General features: G+C 52.5%; 1 protein-coding gene across 2 annotated transcripts in view; it reads left to right on the top strand.

The window, feature by feature from the left end:
- ASIC2 (acid sensing ion channel subunit 2) overlaps positions 1 to 19948 on the top strand; it is a 1229563-nt gene extending 1209615 nt beyond the window's left edge. For both annotated transcript variants that reach the window (XM_069602862.1, XM_069602861.1), the window contains exons 4-10: positions 3431 to 3581; positions 6101 to 6157; positions 7868 to 8021; positions 10082 to 10173; positions 14137 to 14216; positions 16394 to 16462; positions 18981 to 19948. In XM_069602862.1, the coding sequence (XP_069458963.1) occupies positions 3431 to 3581; positions 6101 to 6157; positions 7868 to 8021; positions 10082 to 10173; positions 14137 to 14216; positions 16394 to 16462; positions 18981 to 19082 (705 nt within the window). In that variant the 3' untranslated portion in view covers positions 19083 to 19948. The remainder of the gene's footprint in view (positions 1 to 3430; positions 3582 to 6100; positions 6158 to 7867; positions 8022 to 10081; positions 10174 to 14136; positions 14217 to 16393; positions 16463 to 18980) is intronic.
- The last annotated feature ends 866 nt before the right edge of the window (positions 19949 to 20814 follow it).

The raw sequence follows: 20814 nt of genomic DNA on the forward strand, positions 1-20814 counted from the left end.
GTCTGTGGAGAAAAGCCTCAAGACAGTGGAGCAATGAGAGGCAAGCGCCAGGGTATTCTATCACGAAAGCTCTGAGATCTTGGCTTAGCTCATAAATGTAAGCAATTGTGCAAAGCCACTGGTTCCATGGCATAGTGGGGGTGGGGGTGGGGGGAAGCTAAGGATGGATGCATTGTCAAGTAAAGGCAGGAACACTTTAAGACTCAATCCTGAGCATGTCTCCTCTATCCCTGAGCTGGCTCATCCACCCAACAGCTTCAAGGTCCACCAGAACCTTCCCCCCATTTACAGCTCCACCCCAGATCTCTGTCCCCAGCTTCAGAGCCCTAGAACAGCTGTCTGAGTGCCATCTTGACTTGGGTGTCTGCACTGACAGGAGTCCGTATCATAATAAACCCAATGCAAAATAACTTGAGCTTAAAAAGGATGGAGATTTTCTGGTCTGTAAAACCAGATTGTAAGGACAGCAGAGGTGGAGCTGGTCTGCTTGTTGAAGGAATGAAAAGGCAGAAAAACACGAGGACATTTGTTAGGAGGAAGAAGAGAGGAACTGAGTCTCGGGGATCTGACTAGCTGCTGGGCATTCATCTCATTTAGACCGACGAGGAGGCTAAAAGCTGGGGCTGGAGAACGGGGGTTTCATCACGTATTCAAAGTCACAGAGCTAGCCCATGAAACAGTGGGATTCAAGGTTCTGTCTGACTTGCTCCACTGCCTCTAATTGTCAAATTAAAATTATAGATGTGGAAACAGACTCACAGACTTAGAGAATGATCTTATGGTTACCAGAGGGGAAGGGATAGTTAGGGAGTTTGAGATGGACATATACACACTGCTAGGTTTAAAATGATTAACCAACAAGGTCTTACTGTAGAGCACAGGGAACTCTGCTCAATATTATGTGGCAACCAGCGTGGGAGAGGAGTCTGAGGGAGAATGTGTATGCACGGCTGAGTCCTTTAGCTGTGCCCCTGAAACTGTCACAAAGCTGTTGATCTGTTATACGCCAATACAAAATAAAAAATTTTTAAATAAATAAAGTTTTAAAATTATAGATGTAGGGTCTATGGCTAGGCATAAGGGCTTAAGAGATTTTTGAATCCCCAACTGTACCTGCGATGCTTGAATCTCTCTCTTCCCATCTCAGCCAGGTAGTTGTATGGTTTCTGCTTGCACACCCTTCATGATGGGGAACTCACACTCAAGAGAGTGATCTTATTATTGAATCATAAGAGTAGGTTAGAAAGTTGAGACAGAGTGTATCTTTCTTCAGCATTAAAGAAGGGAAGGCAGGGGCTGTGCCTACCGCTGTGTCTGCAACATCAATCAATGTGATCGCCCTCCCCACTTCCCTCAGTACACCTGTTCTTGTGTCTGTCTTTCCCTGGGGATTCCAGGAAACAAATCTAATTCTTCTTCCAGGAGACAGCCCTTCAGATATTTGAAGACAGTGCTTCAGGGTCCCCCTGAGGCTTTGCTTACCCAGGATAAATAGTCCAACCCACTTTCAGACACCCGTTGGTAAGCAAGAGCTGACGCTGTACACACTGCGATTTTCCAGCTGCTGTGCTGTGGGAGGCTTCAGAAAACCTGATGGGACGAATGATAAACCAGCCCCCGCAGGGAAGCCACAGTATCTGGATCACGCGAGCATGCGTGCTCAGTCGTATCCGACTCTGCAACCCCGTGGACGGTAGCCCGCCAGGCTCCCCTCTCCATGGAAGTCTCCAGGAGAGACTACTGGGTTGCCATTTCCTACTCCAGGGGATCTTCCCCACCCAAGGATCCAACCCGAGTCTCTTGCATCTTCTGCACTGGCAAGAGGATTCTTGACTGCTGCTGCCACCTGGGAAGCCCCAGGCCTGGATCATGACCTCTGCATTTAAAAAGTGGGCGGAGGGGGGGAGTGACTGACCCTGAACAAACTGTGGCCCGTCCACAGACCTTCACCTGCTACATTCTAGGTTCATCCACTGTGGGAAACCATTTTAGAGGAAGAATAAATGAGTCTCTCCCAAAATGATGTTACATCATTTTAGGCCCCCAGTCTTGCCAAAAGTCATTATGAATTCTTCCCAAATCCAATTTGTGTGCTTATGGATCCAACAGTGAGCAACGTGGGGACCCAGTCCATCCTAATCATACACTATCAAACCTACTCGTCAACCCTCCCAATTTACAGATGGGGAAACTGAGGTCCAGAGGAGAGCAGTGACTTATCCAAAGTTGTACAGGAAATCTGCAAAATCCTGGTCTGCCCATGAACTCCAAAGAAAGATGAGAGAATAATGCAAACCTTCAGGAGAAAGGAAGAAGAAATGAGCTGTAGGAAAAAACAAAAGAGAAAAGCTCTGAAAGGTCCTCTCTGGAGTGTTTTTCTCTCTCTCTCGTGTCAATTTCCTATAGAGACACAGAGACAATATAATAGTATATATACAAGCAAGGTTGAAGTCAGAAAGTCCTAGGTCCACATGCTGACTCTGCCAGGGACTTTGTGCATGCCCTTGGACAGGCTACTTAACCTTTCTATGTTTTCTTTTATTTATTTACTTGACCATGCTGTGTGTCATGCAGGATCTTAGTTCCCTGGCCAGGAATCAAACCACATGTGCTGCAGTGGAAGTGTGGAATGTTAACCACTGAAGTGCCAGGGAAGTCCCTATTAACCTTTCTTATACTCAGTTTCCTCCCAAATAAAATTATAACAGGAACATCTCTGTAAGCCGTAAAATAAAATATGTAAAGAGATTTTTGGTTCTCAGTTATGGTGGAGCAACTTATACAAGGCTAACTAACCCTCCTGGAACTAACAATTATAAACTCTGGGCAAAAGATTTCAAAAGTACTATTTGATGGGAGGGAGACTAAAAACACGCAGGAACTGGAATGTTTATACAGACCTTGAAGGAAGGGAACCACCCTGGATGAAATACACATTTATCAATATTTATCGGATCACTCCTTTGAGGACACGTCAACTTCTAAGGGAATATTATAGCTCAAGCAGAAAGCAGTCATCGTGGAGTTAAAAGTCTCAAGCCAGAGTTCAGGGTTGCCAGAAAAGCTAAAAAAATGGGGAGAAAAACCCTAGAAAGGAGGAAGGGGCCCACAGAGCCCTCCAATTTTTACCCCACTTCTCCGCTGTGGAGAAATGCAAGACAACAAATTGTGGAAGTGGGAAGATGTGGCTGGGATAAAAGACTTTGAGAAGATCAGCATTTATAGGGAAAGTTATAAAAGATATAAAAGATAGGAGAAATGGCTTTGGAGCCAGATGTTGAAGGCCTGGGAGGTCCTTGGAGTTTAGGCTGTCACGCAGTAGTTGATCAATTAATTGTTTATTAATTGCATAAGTGAATGAAGGAGCCACCGGGTGTGTTGCAGCTGAAGCTCCAGGGCTGAATGCTGCCGCCCCCTTCCTGTCTTGCAGCTCACATACCTGCCCCCGCCTTGGGGCGAGTGCCGGTCCTCCGAGATGGGGCTCGACTTCTTTCCTGTTTACAGCATCACCGCCTGTAGGATCGACTGTGAGACCCGCTACATCGTGGAGAACTGCAACTGTCGCATGGTCCACATGCCAGGTCAGTGCCGGGGGAGGGTGGTCACAGGGCGCCCCGGACTGCCTGCAACCTTTGCATTTCTCACCCGACGGGGCACTCTTCACCCACTCCACAAGGGTGCCAAGGGATGCTGCTCTGGGAAGACGGTTATTTGATGCGCAGACATTCCGGGGGCGGATGGGAACATCCAGTCTGGCAAACAAGGCAACATCCTGGTCTCCAGAGTGGACAGAAGTTTGGAGAGCATTCCTCCCAGTGTTCCATATGTTTGCTAGCTGCTTGCTGTTCTTCCCTCTTAGAGCTTAGTGACCACATGTCTGGATGCTTACAATTCTCCCATCCTGGTGTGGTACACATTCAGACATCCAGATGTTTATTGCTTTCCTCCAGATACTTCCCTTCTTGCATCCAAATGTCTAGCACTCTTTCAAGTGGGGCAAGAGTCCATCAGCCAGCAAGTGAATGCGTGTGTCCTGACATTTCTGCTGTCAGACTAACGATGCATGTAGCCATCGCTAGAGGCAGTCAGCTGGTCACAGGTAGCAGGGGTTGGTGCTGACCGGGGCAGGAAGAGCTTGGCACTGCAGTGCGGAAGGAAGGACGATTGAGGCTACAGTCAGTGGCCTTGGCTTCCAGCTCAGCTCCCGCCACATGACTGCTGTGTGACCTGGCACAAGTTACTAAACGTCTCTGTTCTTACCTCCATCATCTTTAAAATGCAAACGTTTGCTGTTGAGAGGATAAAATTAATCTAAGATATAAAAATTCTTCGTTGGGAATTCCCTGGAGGCCCAGTGGTTAGGATTCTGAGCTTCCAGTGCAAGAGGGTCTGGCTTTGATCCCTGGTCAGGGAACTAAGATCCCACAGTGCAGCCAAAAAAAAAAAAAAAAAGCTTTGTCACTTGCAAATGTCAGTGGTGACTGTGTTAACACATGGGGAGAGGGAATTAAGAGTACTGCTGACTGAAGACCTACTGTGTGCAGGGAACTTTCTATTGTATTTCATGGCTATTGTTTCATGATTATATCATACTTTATGTAACTAAATCCTGACCTCGGACATTTAGCTCATTACCAATTGTTTTCTGTCATAACCAATGCTGAAATGAACATCCTCAGAGCTAAATGCTGAACAATAGCATTAGTAATCGGTAATTTCTCTAGTAATCTAAATTTAGGATTATCAATCTTTAAAATTGCCTCTGAGAAGCAGGCAAAGATAGAACGGAATAGAAGACAAAACAAAAAGAGAAACATATCAGTTACATTCTTATTATTAGGAAAGAGGAGCCATTTCAGTTCTTCAGCTCTTGGGGGGAAAAAAGGTGTTTAGGGGAAAAATAAGAAGAGGATATTGTGGTGGACTTTGACGTTTGTTGCTGTTGTTCAGTCACTAAGTTGTGTCTGGCCTTTTGCGACCCCATGGACTGCAGCACACCAGGCCTCTCTTGTCCCTGACCATCTCCCAGAGTTCACCCGAGTTCATGCCCATTGAGTCGGTGATGCCATCCAACCATCTCATCCTCTGCCATCCCCTTCTCCTTTTGCCTTCAAACTTTCCCAGCATCAGGGTCTTTTCCAATGAGCTGGCTTTGACTTTAGCACATGGGAAAAGAAAAAACAAAGTTTCTGGATATCTACAGAGACCAGAAAGAATTGAGCATTGGTAAATGCTACCTGGGCATTCCTGTGGCTCAGTGGTAAAGATTCTGCCTGCCAATGCCTGAGATGCAGGTTCACTCCCTGAATTGGGAAGGTCACCTGGAAAAGGAAATGGCAACCAACTCCAGTAGTCTTGCCTGGAGCATTCCATGGACAGAGAAGCCTAGCAGACTACAGTCCATAGGATCACAAAGAGTCAGACACAACTGAGAGACTCAACAACAAAAATGCTGCCGGCAGGATGCTCAGACTGCGTCACCAGCCAGTGAGGTTTCCCCATGGAACCTGAGCCCAAGCAAGCAGGAGATATTTTAATCATTCCCCACACGACACTGTTACTGGCATCTCAGTTATAATGTGGAATGAAGGGCACAGCAAAAAGGAGACTGACCAAGCAGCCTTCCTCACCTACAGCAGCATACTGTGATGGAAAGAGCCCTAGGCTCGGGAGCACACAGCCCTGGGTTCCAAGCCCACCTCCATCACTGTAGGTGTGGGAGAACAGGATATTTAAACCTCAATTCTCTCATCAATAAAACAGACACAGTAGTTCCTATTTCCAAAGGTACCTAAGTGGGTTAAAGGGGATGATGCATGCCCAGCGCTTAGTAGATACTTACCACTGCCTCCCTACTGTCAACACTTTCTTTCACCTATATGAAAGAAATTAGCTAGATGGTTCCTATTAACACAGAGAGGATCCAAGCCCAGTCTTCTGGTCCCCCACTACCCGTGGCAGTCCTGATTGATAGCTGCCTTCTGACTGTCCACTGGTGAACTGCTACCCCTCCCAAGTACCCCAGTGCAATCCCTTCCCCCGGCCCAAGGAGGAGAAGGGTTGCTGCCTGAGTACCTCTCCCTGTCTTTCTTCTTTGCAGGGGATGCCCCTTTCTGTACCCCTGAGCAGCACAAGGAGTGTGCAGAGCCTGCCCTAGGTCAGTACCAGGGGCCCAGTGGAATGATGGGGGTGGGGGCTGCGATGGAGACCTTGGAGATCTTCCAGGTGTGAGAAAGAGATGGGGGAAAGGGGGATGGGGAAGGCCGAGGGGGAAAGAGGCTGGACAGGGTGGCATCCCTGCAGGGACAGGAGAAGGAGATGGAGAGGAGGAAGGAGAGAAGGGTGGGGGAGGGGACAGATGCTAGCGATGAGGGTGGAAACCCAACTAAGGAGAGAAAGGAGGCAGAGAGGTGGGGATAGAGAAGGAGTGAGTTTCGGAGCAGCAGAGAGCACTGAGGAATGCAGAGGAGCGGGCAGAGACGGAGAGAGGATGGGCAGTGGGCACCGGGTGGGCGCCGAAGGAGCTTGGCGATACCTCCTAGCACACGCCCTGGAGGTTACTCCCAAGCTGTCCTCTGCATTGCTCCCTTGAGCCAGGAGAGGTGGGGTCAGGGAGAGGGGTGAGGCCCAGTGTGCATTCCTCAGGGACCCAGGGGAGGCAGGAGCACCCCCGCCACCAACTCGGCTCCTGGGTGTTTCTTGGTTCACCTCACTCCCCACCCCGGGAAACTTCCGGTGAGGGGGATCACACCAACAAGCGGCAACCCCAGAGCTTGACCCACTCCACACGCCCGCCTCTCCGGGATCCGGGAAACGATTTACAAGCAAGACAAGCAGGGGGTATTTAAATCATCCGAACTTAAGTCTATTCAGCAGCTGTACTTGCTGGATCTAAGTGGAGCAGTTCTGGACTCGCGTGTCCAGATGCCTCCAGGAGGGCTGGTTGGAAACAGGAGGGACTCCCGGCGAATGCAGAGACTCACTCTGTGTCCTCAACCAGCCGGCAGAGGAGGCAGCGCTGGCTATGGAGCCCCCCAAGGGAGGACCATGGAGCCCCCCAAGGGAGGACCATGGAGCCTAGGGATTCAGACGCAGTGGCCTCCCACACTTGCCTGTGATGAACAGCCCCCTCTAGATGAGATCTGAAGCTGATAGCAGAGAAGACGGCCCTGGGGTGGTCAGAGGTCCAGAACTCCCTGGGAGCCCACGCTTCCAAAGTGGTGCCTATACTTAGAAAAGTTAACCTAACCGTAAAGGAAGCAGAAGGAACACAGACCCAAGAGTAACAGAGACAGGACTTCTCTGGGGGTCCAGTGGCGAAGAATCCGCCTGCCAGTGCGGAGGACTCGGGTTCAATCCCTGGTCCACATGCCGAGGAGCAACTAAGCCCCTGGTGCCGTAACTGATGAAGCCCGTGTGCCCTGGAGCCCGTGCTCCACAACAAGAGAAGCCAGCCCAGGGAGAACCAGAGAGGAGCCCCTGCTCACTGCAACCAGAGAAAAGCCCACATGCAGCAACGAGGACCCAGCAGAGCAAAAAATAATACGTAAATATTACATTTAAAACCTCAGCTGAAATGGATGCAGAAAGTATTCAGATAATAAAATTAGTTGACAAGTACATCAAAAGAGTTTTGTTTTTTTTTTAAAGAGTAACATAGACAGAGTGGGCACTTTTGTGACCGCTCATATCCCCATCAACCTCCAGCAAAAGCCCAGCTCCCCTTCTCTCCACAGCCCCCACCCTCATTCATACAGAGGGCACCTCCTCCTCTTCTCTGCTGCAGGAACCTGAGACCCGGCTACTCTGGGCCCAGAGGTCCCAGTCCTCTGCGCTCCACTCAGCCCTGCCTCCCTCTCCCCTGCAGGTCTGCTGGCAGAAAAAGACAGTAATTACTGTCTCTGCAGGACCCCCTGCAACCTGACCCGCTACAACAAAGAGCTCTCCATGGTGAAGATCCCCAGCAAGACATCAGCCAAGTACCTCGAGAAGAAATTTAACAAATCAGAAAAATATATCTCGTAAGCTAAGTGGACATGGTGGAGGGGGGTGGGGGGAGGAGGGACCAGGAAAAAAAGGGGAGGAGGAGGGGGACAGTCAAGGAAGAGGACAAAGGTAAGCCCTTAGTTCCATCTGGCAGATGTTAATTGAGCACCTGCTCTTGGCCAAGTTCTGTGCTCAGACTCAGAGTATGAAGACAAAGCGCGTTAAGAGGCAGCGCCGTCTTTCAGGAGTTTACAGACTGGCAGAGAGACAAATACAACACTGAAAGCTGTCCAGGCTGGTGCAGATAATAAGAGAGGTCGTTGGCCGTACCTTGCAGAGAGGTGCTGTCAAGGAAAGTTTCAGAGGTGTTTTTACAGGATGCAGATGAGTTTTCCAGGCAGAGTTGCATATTCTGTTCCCTCTGCCTAGAATGCTTTTCCTCTCACTCTTCACCCAACTGGTCCCTCGTTTCGTAGGTCTCCATTTAAATGTCATCTCTTTGGACCAATAAATCAGGCCTCCTCCTGTCATTCTTCTCTCGAAACACTCAGGTGTATCCTTTATAACACTCGCCACTGTGTGTAATTCAATATTCATGTGGCTGTTTCCTTCAATTACCTGCCTGCCCCTTGAGGGCACGAACCTTTCTTTTTTGTTCTCTGCTGTGGAGTGTCTGGCACAGAGGTGATGCTCAAAAAAATAATCTTTGAACAAAATAAATGAAAGGAAGACATAGGAGAAGAGGGTGTCACAAGAGTCCAGCAAAAGGAAGCCGAGGGAGGTGGATGTGGGTCTTATAGGCTGAGCTGGGCAGGGGTGGGAGTCAGGGAGTAGATTTGATGCTAAGAGGGTAGGGAGCCACAGAAGAGCTTCAGGTAGGCAAGTGATAGGCTCACATCTGCATTTTAGACCACGTGTTCCATGGTAGAACTTTCTAGAAATGTACTATCTCCATGATGTCCTACGTGGTGGCCACTGGCCACCTGTGACTATGAGCATTTTAAAGGCAGCCTGGCTGACAGAGGCATTGGATGATAATTCTGTGTTATGTGGGTTAGTCTAGAGGTTTTAGGAAGACCCGGTTAAGAGGATGGATGGGCAGACAGATGGGAAGAAGGGAGCCTGGTGGGAGGCAGTTGCCATAAACCAGGCAAGCGATGGTGGATGGCTCCTGGGTGAGCCCCGTGTGGAGAGGGCTCCTCTCAATCCCACCCCTCCTCAGGTCTACAAACCTGACGGCCACCCCACCTTAGTTCACAGGAGCTCCTCTGGCCCCGAAGGCACATGATGGATGCAGGGTGTTAATTTCAACCCTCCTCCAGCCTCTCCCTCCCACACAGTCACCAGCTCTCATCCTGGGATGGTTTGCGCCCCTTGAGGGCAAGAGGCACTAAGGGCATTAGTGAGCAACATCAAAGAATCAGGGTAATTGTATCGATAGAGGAGGGGCCAGGCCCCATGGCTGCAAACATTCTGCTGATGGTAATGGCTTCTCCCACGAAGATGTTTCTCATGAACACAACTGCCCCAAAGAGCAGAAGGGAATCAAGGTGCTTCTTCCAGAAAACCCCACAGCCAGTTGTAGGTTTGCTCCCTAAAAACCCTCCCTGGCTCCGGCAGCTAACTTGGTGATGCTGGAGAAGCTAACCAGGAGAAGCTTGCCGTCAATCCCAGTAAGAACTGAGGGCCTCTCCAGGGTGGGCAGGGGAGGGAAGTTGGGGGCAGGCAAGCAAGCCTTGTTAAGTGAATGCTGAGCTCACTTACACGTGAGGACCCAGGCAGACCCTCTGGAGCATAGAGACCTGGAGGCCTGGCAGGACTCCTGGAAAAGGGGGCAGAGAGAGGGTGGGTTAGCAATAAGGGGCCAAGGGGAGAGCTGGCATACCCCTCCAGGCCAGTGAAGAGCAACAGGCTGGGAGTCACGACCTCCCGGTTCAAGCCCCAGCTCTGTAGCTAACCATCTCTAACTTTGAGCCCGTTGTCTCACTTCCCCGGGCCTCTGTTTCCCTTTCTGTCCATGGGAAAATTGTATGATATGATCCGTGTGGATCCTGATGATTCTCACCACATGTGACACTGAACGTTTCCCCCGCAGAGAAAACATCCTCGTTCTGGATATATTTTTTGAAGCTCTCAATTATGAGACCATCGAACAGAAGAAGGCATATGAAGTCGCTGCCTTACTTGGTAAGTCAGAGTGTCCATTGCACAAATGTCCACATCTCATGGGGATGGACAGGGTCTCAAAGAGTTGGGCACGACTGAAGCGACTTAGCACGCACACCTGCATGCGTGCATGCATGATAACATGGGGTTTCCACGCTGCCTCAGACTGTGAAGAAAGGGGATTTTGCCTGTGATGCAAGAGACACGAGTTCAATCCCTGGGTCCGGAAGATCCCCTGGAGAAGGAAATGGCAACCCACTCCAGTATGCTGGCCTGGAAAATCCCATAGACAGAGGAGCCTGGCAGGCTACAGTCCACGGGGTCACAAAGAGTTGGACACGACTGAGCAACTGAGCACACAAGGGGATGGGAGGAAGGGGGGATGGGCAGGTGGGCAGCCGGATGGTGAATCTATGAGTCCAGCCTTTTCATTCACTAATTGCTCCCTCTTCCCTTGCACTGCTCCTGCTCCAGAGTGGGAAGCACTCCATGTGGTGGTGTTAGGCCCAGTTCATTCCCTGGTCTAACCTCAGTTTCCCCATTGACACAATGAGCCAGATGAGCCAGCCATTCTCTCAGGACCCTTCCGGCACTGCCCTCTCAGATTCCACAGTCTTCTGCCCTCTGATTGGAGTCAGAGCCCTGGGGCTGTGGCAGATAGGTGCAGCGGGGCTGAGCTATGGATGGATCCAGGCAGCAGATACCACCAAGGTCCCACCCATGGAGGCCCCACCTGGACAGCAATGTTGCCAGGTTGAGAAGGCCAGGTGCCCCTGGACTGAGAGCTCTTTGTCAAACACTAAGGAAGGGCCACTCAGCCCCAGAAATCTACAAACCTGGCCACCATACCTGAGTTCACATCAGCTCCTCTGGCCCCTAGGGTACATGGTGGATGCCGGGTATTAATTTCAACCCTGCCCCAGCCCCGCTAAATCTAACAAGACCTCTGAGGGTGCCCTCAGACCTGCCCTGAACCCATCCCCCTTATTCCCACTCACTCTCAAAAAAGGATCCGATGTCTGTGGCTTCCAGGAATAATAACTCTTGTTGTCTCTGTGAACTGAACCTGGTGAGAGAGGCATTCTGAGTGGGGGGCAGGGGAGACAGACATCTTCTATCTGGCAGTTCAAGGGGAACACAAGTCAGGGGCTGCTGCACACCAGCCCGGAGAATGTGGGCAGGTAGCTTCACTTCACCGAACACAGATGAGGTCCCTCATCTGCAGAATGGGTCTAATAAAACCCTCTGTGAGTTTGCCATGATGGTGAAATGTGATCAAGCCCCAGCCCACAGAAGACTCATAAACAGTGGTTTCTGGCATCCAGCCAGACATCGTGCCAAGGCATTTCTGTGCCTCTCCCAGGAAGCGGCGGACACCGCAGGGTGCCCCCTGGGCTAAGGCGGTCATCACTAACGGCCCTGGAGATAGTTGCGGCCAGAGACAGACCGCTGAGATTCTCGGGCTGAGCCGGTGCTAAAGCCCCGCCCCTGTCACAGAGGACACGCCTCCTTCCCTCTGCTCCCCTCCCCCACACACGCTTGTGCGCTCTCTCATGCGCCTGCTGCGGAAAATGGCGCTGCCATCTGTACCTCTCGCGAGAAGAGCGAGTGCCGCTTGCAAGCCCTGAGTCAGGAAGTCCACGCTGGCTCCTGGGGCCCGCCCTCCCCTCACTGAGAGAGCATGCCTCACCCCAGCGTACACGCATGCACCAGGGTGAGCCATACACACTAGTGCACACCTGCACAGGCCCACGTGCAAACCACACAACTTCAGAGACACGTAGGTGCATACATGCCTACACACCTATACCTGCCATACACAAGCATGCTCTCACCTCCTCTACACATTCAGACACACTGTCCCCACCCCTGCAAAGCCACCCTTAGACACACTCGTGTGCCATCTATATAAAGCCATTGGGGGCCAGATGTAAGGCCTGCTTCTGTCCCGAACATGCACACACAATGCACCCAGGCACGCCCTCCACACTCCGCCACACGGCTCACACATATACCCACTCCCCAGTGAGCCTCCATTAAAGACATTAGAGGGGTGGGGGGAGTGGGAAGGAAGTGGGAGCTCTGGTGAGCCCAACACCAAGTCCCCCCGCCACCCCGGGAAAAGCCCCCTTCCCACCATCTCAGCCTGCTCACCTAGGGATGTGCTTGTTGGCCTTCTCCCAGCCATAATCGGGAAGAGTGAAGAAGTGTGCTCATCAGAAAGTTCTCAGACCAAGAGGTCAGCCTGGAATCTCCAGGAGGATGGTACATCCACCCCCATCAGTGGCCCCCAATCCCAGCACTCTTCCTAGACTAGCAGTTCACAGTCCCAGAGGTCACAGCTGGAAAGGACTTCACTCTTCATCTCCTCCAACCCTCCCCCAACCACCTCCACCACCAAATGTTCCTGGTAGGCAAAGCTGTTGAGAAGGTCAGGGCTTATCAAAGACACACAGCCAGCTGATGGCCACCCTTCGCATTCACAGCCTCAGAGCCCTGTGCTCCAACACACTGCCTCTGGAGCAGAGCGTTTGGGGGCTTTCAGGGATCAGAACCCCCTTAAGAATCTGATAATAGCTTCTGAAATATGGACTCTCCAGCTACAAATGCCCAGGTACCCACACGTAAAGATTTGCATTCAATTCAAGGAGTCTCAAACCATTGGAAGCTCCCACAGGAGAGTGCTTCTCAAACTCTGGTGGGCTGGAGAACCACCTGGGAACATTAAAATCCTGACCTCCAGTCCCCAGTCCCAGAGACTCTGATTGCATAGGCCCCCGGGCTTCCCTGGTGGCTCAGATGGTAAAGAATCCACCTGCAATGTAGGAGACCTGGGTTCAAGCCCTGGGTTGGGAAGATCCCCTGGAGGAGGGCATGGCAACCCACTCCAATATTTTTGCCTGGAGAATTCCCATGGACAGAGGAGCCTTGTGGGCTCCAGTTCATGGGGTCTCAAAGAGTTGGACACAACTGAGCGACTAAGCACAACAAGAGGTAGGTGCAGGCATCTATACTGAATATAAGTCTCACAGGAGTTTGATACAAGGGGATCAGAAGACCCCTGGTCAGCGGGGATCATACGCTCAGGGCAAGAACCTGTACTCTAGAAAGAGACCAAAGGACTCCCCTTGTGGTCCAGTGGTTAAGAATCCACCTGCCAATGCAAGGGTTCAATCCCTGGTCCCGGAAGATCGCACATGCTGTGCAGCAACCAAGCCTGTGCACCGCAACTACCGAGCCTGTGCTCTAGAGCCTGCGAGCTGCAACCACGGAAGCTCACGCACCTAGAGCCACGCTCCAAAAGAGAAGCCACCGCAGTGAGCAGCCCGCACAGCACAGGGAAGAGTAGCCCCTGCTCACTGCAACCAGGGAAAGCCTGCGCCTAGCAGTGGAGGCCCAGCACGGCCAAAAATAATAAAAATAATAAATAATAAATAGAAAGAGACCAGACATTTACCTTTAGGGAAGGGAGACACATGCTTCCAAGGACTTTATCCCAAGGGTGAGAGGGGCCTCAAGATAGCTTCAAAGGCCCTGTCATAATTGGGGGTGGCTCTTACGTGCCTGCTCCCAAGACCCCCACTCAGGACACTGACACACATCTCAGGCTTGACTGTGCCCTTGCCCGGGGCAGGGACCACACATGTCTCATCTGTTCCCAGCCCGGAGCCAAAGCTGGGCCCCAACGTTGTGGTTCCGAATGGAACTGAACCAGGCCGTCCACACGGGAGGTCCATTCCAGGCCCCTCAAGTAAGCATCCAGGTTAGTTCCCATCCCTGTGGGTGCTGAAACCCAGCAGCTCTCAGGACAGCACAGTGAGGGAGCGGCTTGTCCAGGGCCTGCCCTCCAGCCACCAGGCCCGGGCCCCGCCTCTGGGAAGGGAGCCCCTCTCAGAAAGCCTGCTTTCCGAGTTCTCTGTCCACCCACCCTTCCAGAAGCACTGTCAGGAAAGCCAAGTCTTTGTCTTCTCTCTCTCTCTCCAGGTGATATTGGTGGTCAGATGGGACTGTTCATTGGTGCTAGTATCCTTACAATACTAGAGCTCTTTGATTATATTTATGAGGTAAGATGCGGGATTGCTCGTGGGGGCCCACCAGGCACCCTCATCCTGCCGCGACGCCCAGAACCAGAGCACGGAGCGGGGAGAGCTCGGCCTCCCTCCTCCCAGGGCTGCCTGCCCTTCCTGTGCGTGGACACTGTCTGTCCCCGCGCCCCAGGCACCAGGGAGGGGTGGGTGAGAGAGATGGAAGCCACAGGCCTGTCCTCGGAGCCGTCTACACCTGCACACAGGGAACCGGAGAGATGAGACTTGGCCTCGTGTGGGGCTTCACGCGTGGGTGTGTCTACACCCGCACACTCACGCCACACACACACACACCCCCCACACCCTTATAGCATATGCATACACAACATACACACACACCCCACACGCTTATAGCATATGCATACACACACCCCACACGCTTATAGCATATCATACACACACACCACACGCTTATAGCATACACATACACAACACACACACACCACGCGCTTATAGCATATCATACACACACCACACGCTTATAGCATATGCATACACACACCCCACACGCTTATAGCATATGCATACACACACACCACACACTTATAGCATACACATACACAACACACACACACACCACGTGCTTATAGCATATCATACACACACACACACACATATACCCCACACGCTGCACACACAGACGTGCCACATGCACGCCACATACACTCCACACACACACACCACACTTATACCATGCTCATACACAATATATACACACACCTACACCCCACACACTCCACACATACTCCACATACGCTCCACACACACCACTTGCATACACTTGCTATACACACACACATCACACACACTAATACCACACTCACATATAACAGAGACACACACATATACCCCACACACCCCACACACACATATTCCACACACACATACCACACTTACACACACTGCTCACAAATGCACACATATGCCACAGGCACACAATATATACTATAGACACACACCACTTGCACAGACGTGGCATGCACATACATCATATACACTAATACCACACTGACATATAACATATACACATACATATAGCCCACACACACATATTCCACACACACTTACACCACACTCATACACTGCTCACAAATACACACATACACCACAGATAAACCACATACACTGTACACACGCACCATTTGCACACACATGACATACACACGTACATCACACACACTTATACCACACTCACACACAACACATACACACCACACACACCACACACACACATATACACCACACACACACCATACTCATACACGACACATGCACACACACTCCATATTACACTTACTCACACACTGCTCACAAATACACATACACCACACACACACACCCCACATGCACACACACACACCTGCCCTCCAGGTGACCCGTCACCAGAGCAGCACCTTCCGGGGTCCAGGCAGGTTAGGGGAGGAGCACTCCTGAGAGGTCATCAATCCTGAGCAGGAAGAGCAGGGACACTCCAGCTGCTCTGGTTCAGAGAGCTGTCGCCCTCAGGAGGCAGCTGGAAAACAGTCTCTGAAAGCTTCTCACACAACACACAGCAGCTTCAGGCACTGCGTGCTCCAGGGGCTCATCAGTCTTGCTACTGCTTTCCTCCCAGCACTGTGGGAAGCGGAGTGACCAGGGGCCTGTGGAGTGCCACACCCCACCTCTCAGCATGGCGACCCAGTTCCCAAACTCGGTCCCACAGCCAGATTTTGTTCTGCCCTGTTTAATCATTTTTGTGCAAAGATGTACAAAGTTATAGAAGTTGAATCACATCAGAAAACGTATTTAATAACTACTCTCCTACTGAGAATGAAATGTTAACACAGTTGTATCCCGACCTTGTGAACTGTGCAGTTGTCAGGCCTCAAAAGTGACGAGTAACTGTCCCCCCAGGACAGATGGGGAACCAGCCACGCTGAGAGACCACACTGAGGCCCTCCCATGCCCCCCACACTCCAGTCTCTAGCTCCTGCACCACAAGCTTGGCTAGAGACCCTAGTTGGGATGCCAGGCTGGGCTCCTACCAATGTCTGTCCAGCTGCAGCCCAGGTGGCCACTGCCCCTGCCTCCCCAGCCCAACCACGTGGAAGGAGGTTCTCTCTCGCTACTTTGATGCCTTTCTCCTGGCCTGACTTTCCTTCCTGCCTTTCTTGCAGCTGATCAAAGAGAAGCTATTAGACCTGCTTGGCAAAGAAGAGGAGGAAGGGAGCCACGATGAGAATGTGGTAAGGGCGGCCGGCAGGGGGTTGCAGGTTGGTTAGTTCCTTGGTGTGTACAAGCCGTGTGAAAGCAGATGCCGGTGCCAGGCAGGACGGGAGTGCTCCATCACACACCTTCCATAGCTCAAGACCCTCCACAGCTCCCAAGTCCAAGGACACTCCAGCTGAACCTTGAGCCTCTCTCTGAGACCCATCCTGGAAGCCAGCTGTAGATTGGATCTGCTCCATGGATGCAGCGAAGACCAGGAAATGCTTCTGCCTGGACCAGCTCAGCTTCTCCCCAGCCAGAAGCCACGCCCCTCTTCGCGTGCCTTGGGAGACCAAGGAGAGGCTCCATGTAGGCCCACTCCCTTATTCCCTAGGTGGCAGAATGTGAGCAGGGAAGTCCCTGTTACTCTACCCCATTTGAACAGGACAGAGGGTGTGGGGCCCTCTGAAGTAGTGGTGTTGTTTCAGTAGCTAAGTCATGTCCCACTCTTTGCAACCCCATGGACTGTAGTCCACCAGGCTCCTCTGTCTGGGAACTTCTCCAGGCAAGAATACTGAAGTGAATTGCCATTTCCTTCTCCAAGGGATGGTCCCAACCCAGGGATCGAACCTGCATCTCCTGCTTAGCAGGCAGATTCTATGAAGTAGGTAGAAACAATAACACCCATTTTAACTGCTGACCATTGTAAGTCTGGTATGTGTCAGGCACTGTGTTATGTGCCTTAAGAGTGACACGTCATTTCAACCCTAGAGTCACCTGGAGGAAGGGCTGTTCTTATCTCCATGTTGTATATGAGGCAGTTGTGGCCTAGAGGCCCAGGTTACACAGCTGGGGGGGCACCCTAGCCTCCTTCCTACTGTGGCCTCTCTTTCCTCAAGTCTAAGAGGCAGCCCCTCTTACACCATCCACACTCTCCTTCCCAGATTCAGTCTGCTCCTGGACCCTGGTCTCCGCTGAAGGTCGTGGGTATCACTGACTTCCCCCACGTCAGCACCCCAGCCCCAAGAGAACACCGCATTCCTTGGCCATCTGCTGCCTTAAAATCATAACATCCCAAGTGGATCCCAGCCTCCTCCTCCTCCTCCTATCTGGGCTCCCATTTTTGCTCCAGACACTGTTTCTCTACTCATCTCCCAGGCTAAACATCCCACTTTGATTCTCTCGGGTCCCTGCAGCTTCTGTTTGAACAGAAGACAGCTTCTGTGGAAGGGCGGGCAGTGTGGGTGGAAGGAGCCCCTGGCTCTGGACTCAGTTGACCTGCCTGGATCCCAGGGCCCTTCTTCCCAGCTGTGCATCTGAGGGTACATCATCTCCCTCTCTGAGCAGCTGCCAAACCACTGGGACCTCAGGGGGGGCCATCAGAGTAAATGAGACCAGGCCCTGGGAAGCAATGAGCTTCCAGTGACTAGTCTGTAGTAAGCACTCAGCGAATACAGGCTCCCTCCCCTGACCCCACCCTCCCGTCTGCCTTCAGAATGTCTCAGAAACATAGCCTCCTCCTTCGCGCTGCTCCCAGACTCATCCTCATCTAATCTCCTCCAAATTCTTGGCACAGAATTCCACTCACATCCCTCCCAGCCTCCAGCCCTCTGCAGGGCTAGGAATCACCCAGAAGACTCAAAGCCACCTCAGCCCTGCCCTGCTCAGACACCCGAGATAACCCTTCCCTGAGGCCAGCCTTACGCCAAGGTCCTTTGGAGGCAGCTGGGATCAGGGGTCAGACTCCCAGCTGTCAGAGACCTCCACTGTTTTGCCTCAGCGATCAAGCAGCCCCTCCTGCCCAGGCCAGGCCACAGGTGGCCCCTCCTCCACCCCAGGTGGACCCAGCAGAGGTCCAAGGAGGAGGGCGGGATGGGTCATCCACGCCCCAAGGCTACACACCACTCAGATGTAGCTTCCAGTGACACAGCAGGGGACCTCTGGAGAGGTCCACAGGATATAAATATGGGATATATTGTACAACGCAGGGAATACAGCTACCACCCTTGGGCTGCTTTGTTCCTTATAGATGTGCTAAGTCACTTCAGTTGTGTCGGGCTCTTTGAGACCCCACGTGTAGCCCTCCAGGTTCCTCTGTCCATGGGATTCTCCAAGCGAGAATACTGGAGTGGGTTTCCATTTCCTCCTCCAAGGGGATCTTCCCCACCCAGGGATCAAACCTGTGTCTCTTATGTCTCCTGCATTGGCAGGCAGATTCTTTACCACTGAGCCACCTGGGAAGCGCTTAGAGAGAAGGTCAAACTAGCTGTTAAACCCCGTCACCAGGAAGCTTCCTCTGCACTCTGCAGCTGTGGGGGAGCACCTAGGCGGACAGTGGAGAAGATTCTGAAGGCAATGAGGCACCGCCTCCTTCCCCACCCCAGCTTCATGCCAGAAGATGGCAACCCAGCACTGGAGGGGTTTGGGGCGGAGCAGCAGTGCCCAGGAGAGCCCACTATGGGCTGCACGTTCCCAGGGCCTGGGCTGGGCTGCAGGGGCCCTGGGACACATTTTTGCTGAATGAACATCAACAGGCACTTTCCTCTTCCCCGCCAGAGCACTTGTGACACGATGCCAAACCACTCCGAAACCATCAGCCACACTGTGAACGTGCCCCTGCAGACGGCCCTGGGGACCTTGGAGGAGATTGCTTGCTGACGGCCCTCGGACGACCCGGCACCACCACCCACCACCCCCAAAGAGACCTGGCCCGGGACCAGGACAGGGGACCGCAGGCTCAGGTGGGGTGGCCCCTGCCCACCGATGGAAAGAAGCAAGAGCCCCCTATGCACACATAGCAAACTCTGCTGAAACCTCGCTCCGGCCACGTCTGGCACGACGCGTCCTCGGGCCCCGCCGCCGCCGCGCGTCCGACCCTCTTAGGAGAAGCGAGTCCCGCCCTGAAACTGTCTGAGAACCGACCCGCCGTCACATCTCACTGCCAGACGTACAAAGCACTGCATGCTCCGACCCTCACGGCCCCGCGTCCGCGTCTTTCTCTGTCCGCGACCCTCGCCGTGCGGTTTCCGGCAGCCCTGCAGGGGGACGGGTTCCAGCGCCGAGGTGCACCACCACGAGGCCGCGCAGGAATCACACCTGCACACTCCAGAGGGAACCCGCAGAGCCCTGGACGCTGTCCGGTCCTCCTGTCGTTTGTGAAGATTCTTAACCTGCCCACCCAGCCCGCCCTCCGCCTCCCCACGCCGGCCCACAGGGTGCCCGGGGCCGCCCTCCTCCCCTCCCAGGGGCCCGAGACGGAGGGGCGGCGGCCGGGGGGACACAGCCGCGGGGCCCACGCCGTCGGCTCTCCCTGTGACACGGCTTGTACAGTCTGGTTCTGTCTCTTCGCGAGGGGGGGGGGGGCTTTTTGTTTGTTTGTTTGTTTGTTTGTCGGAGATACGTTTCCTTTCGTTTTCTGAATCTGGGTTTCGATGTTCCGAGCTTTGGTTTGGTTTTTCCATTTTCTCTGGCGTTTATTTATTCGTGCTTCCAATCACGGTCATATTAAAAGCTGGTCTTGTGGACATGGCCGAGTCGTCTCTGCCTTTTCCCTTACACTCTTTCTCCCCAAGATGTTAGGAAAGGGCCAGACCTGCCAAGTCAAAACCGACAGAATAGATGATAGATAGAGACATAGATAATAGATAGATGACAAATAGATGGAGAGATAAAATTTATGAAACACTTACCTTTACAAAACATGTGCACTCCTATTCTATTCTATCCTATCCTGCGTCTTTAAACACTGTCGAGTGCATCGCTGTGAATGGCTTCACCATGCCCACAGTTGCAATGACACTGCCCTGGACCGCAGGCACGTGCCACAGAGACAGAGAGGCGGAACTCACTGCCCAGACCGGCAGCCCTTAGAGGAGGCCTTCACATCCCTTGCCCTGGCTCCTCCTGGCCAGGTCAGTGAGTTCGGTCTGGACACCTGCCCCAGCCTGGCCTCCCTCCTACCCTCCTGCCTTTCCCATCCCCCTCTACAAGCCACCGCCTCTCCCCCATCCAACAGACCTGCTTCTGCCTCACTCCCCTTGACTCTCGCATCCTCCTGAGAGGATGTCCCTGTGGGAAAGGAGGTGGAAAGATGCCGCTGGTGGGGAGAGAACGTGCCCTTTCAAGCCCCTCTGTGGCAAGAGAGAGCTTTCTGCTCCAGCAGAATGCTTGCCCTCACAGCGACCTGCTAATTCCACAGGGGCAGCTCCTGTAGTCTAATCTTTCACTCCCCGCCCCCAGCCACTCCCAACTCAAAGTCAGCCCCAAAGTCATGAAGGAAGACCTAAGATGGTTCATACCTCCCTCCTCGTGCACACGTGCACAGAAAGCGCTGGCTGGACCAGGGGTCTGGTCCCTGCTTTGCTATCCAATCCCTCTCTTTCCCTCTCCT

This window comes from Ovis canadensis, chromosome 11, assembly GCF_042477335.2.
Source record: "Ovis canadensis isolate MfBH-ARS-UI-01 breed Bighorn chromosome 11, ARS-UI_OviCan_v2, whole genome shotgun sequence".
In the NCBI taxonomy this organism is placed as follows: Eukaryota; Metazoa; Chordata; class Mammalia; order Artiodactyla; family Bovidae; genus Ovis; species Ovis canadensis.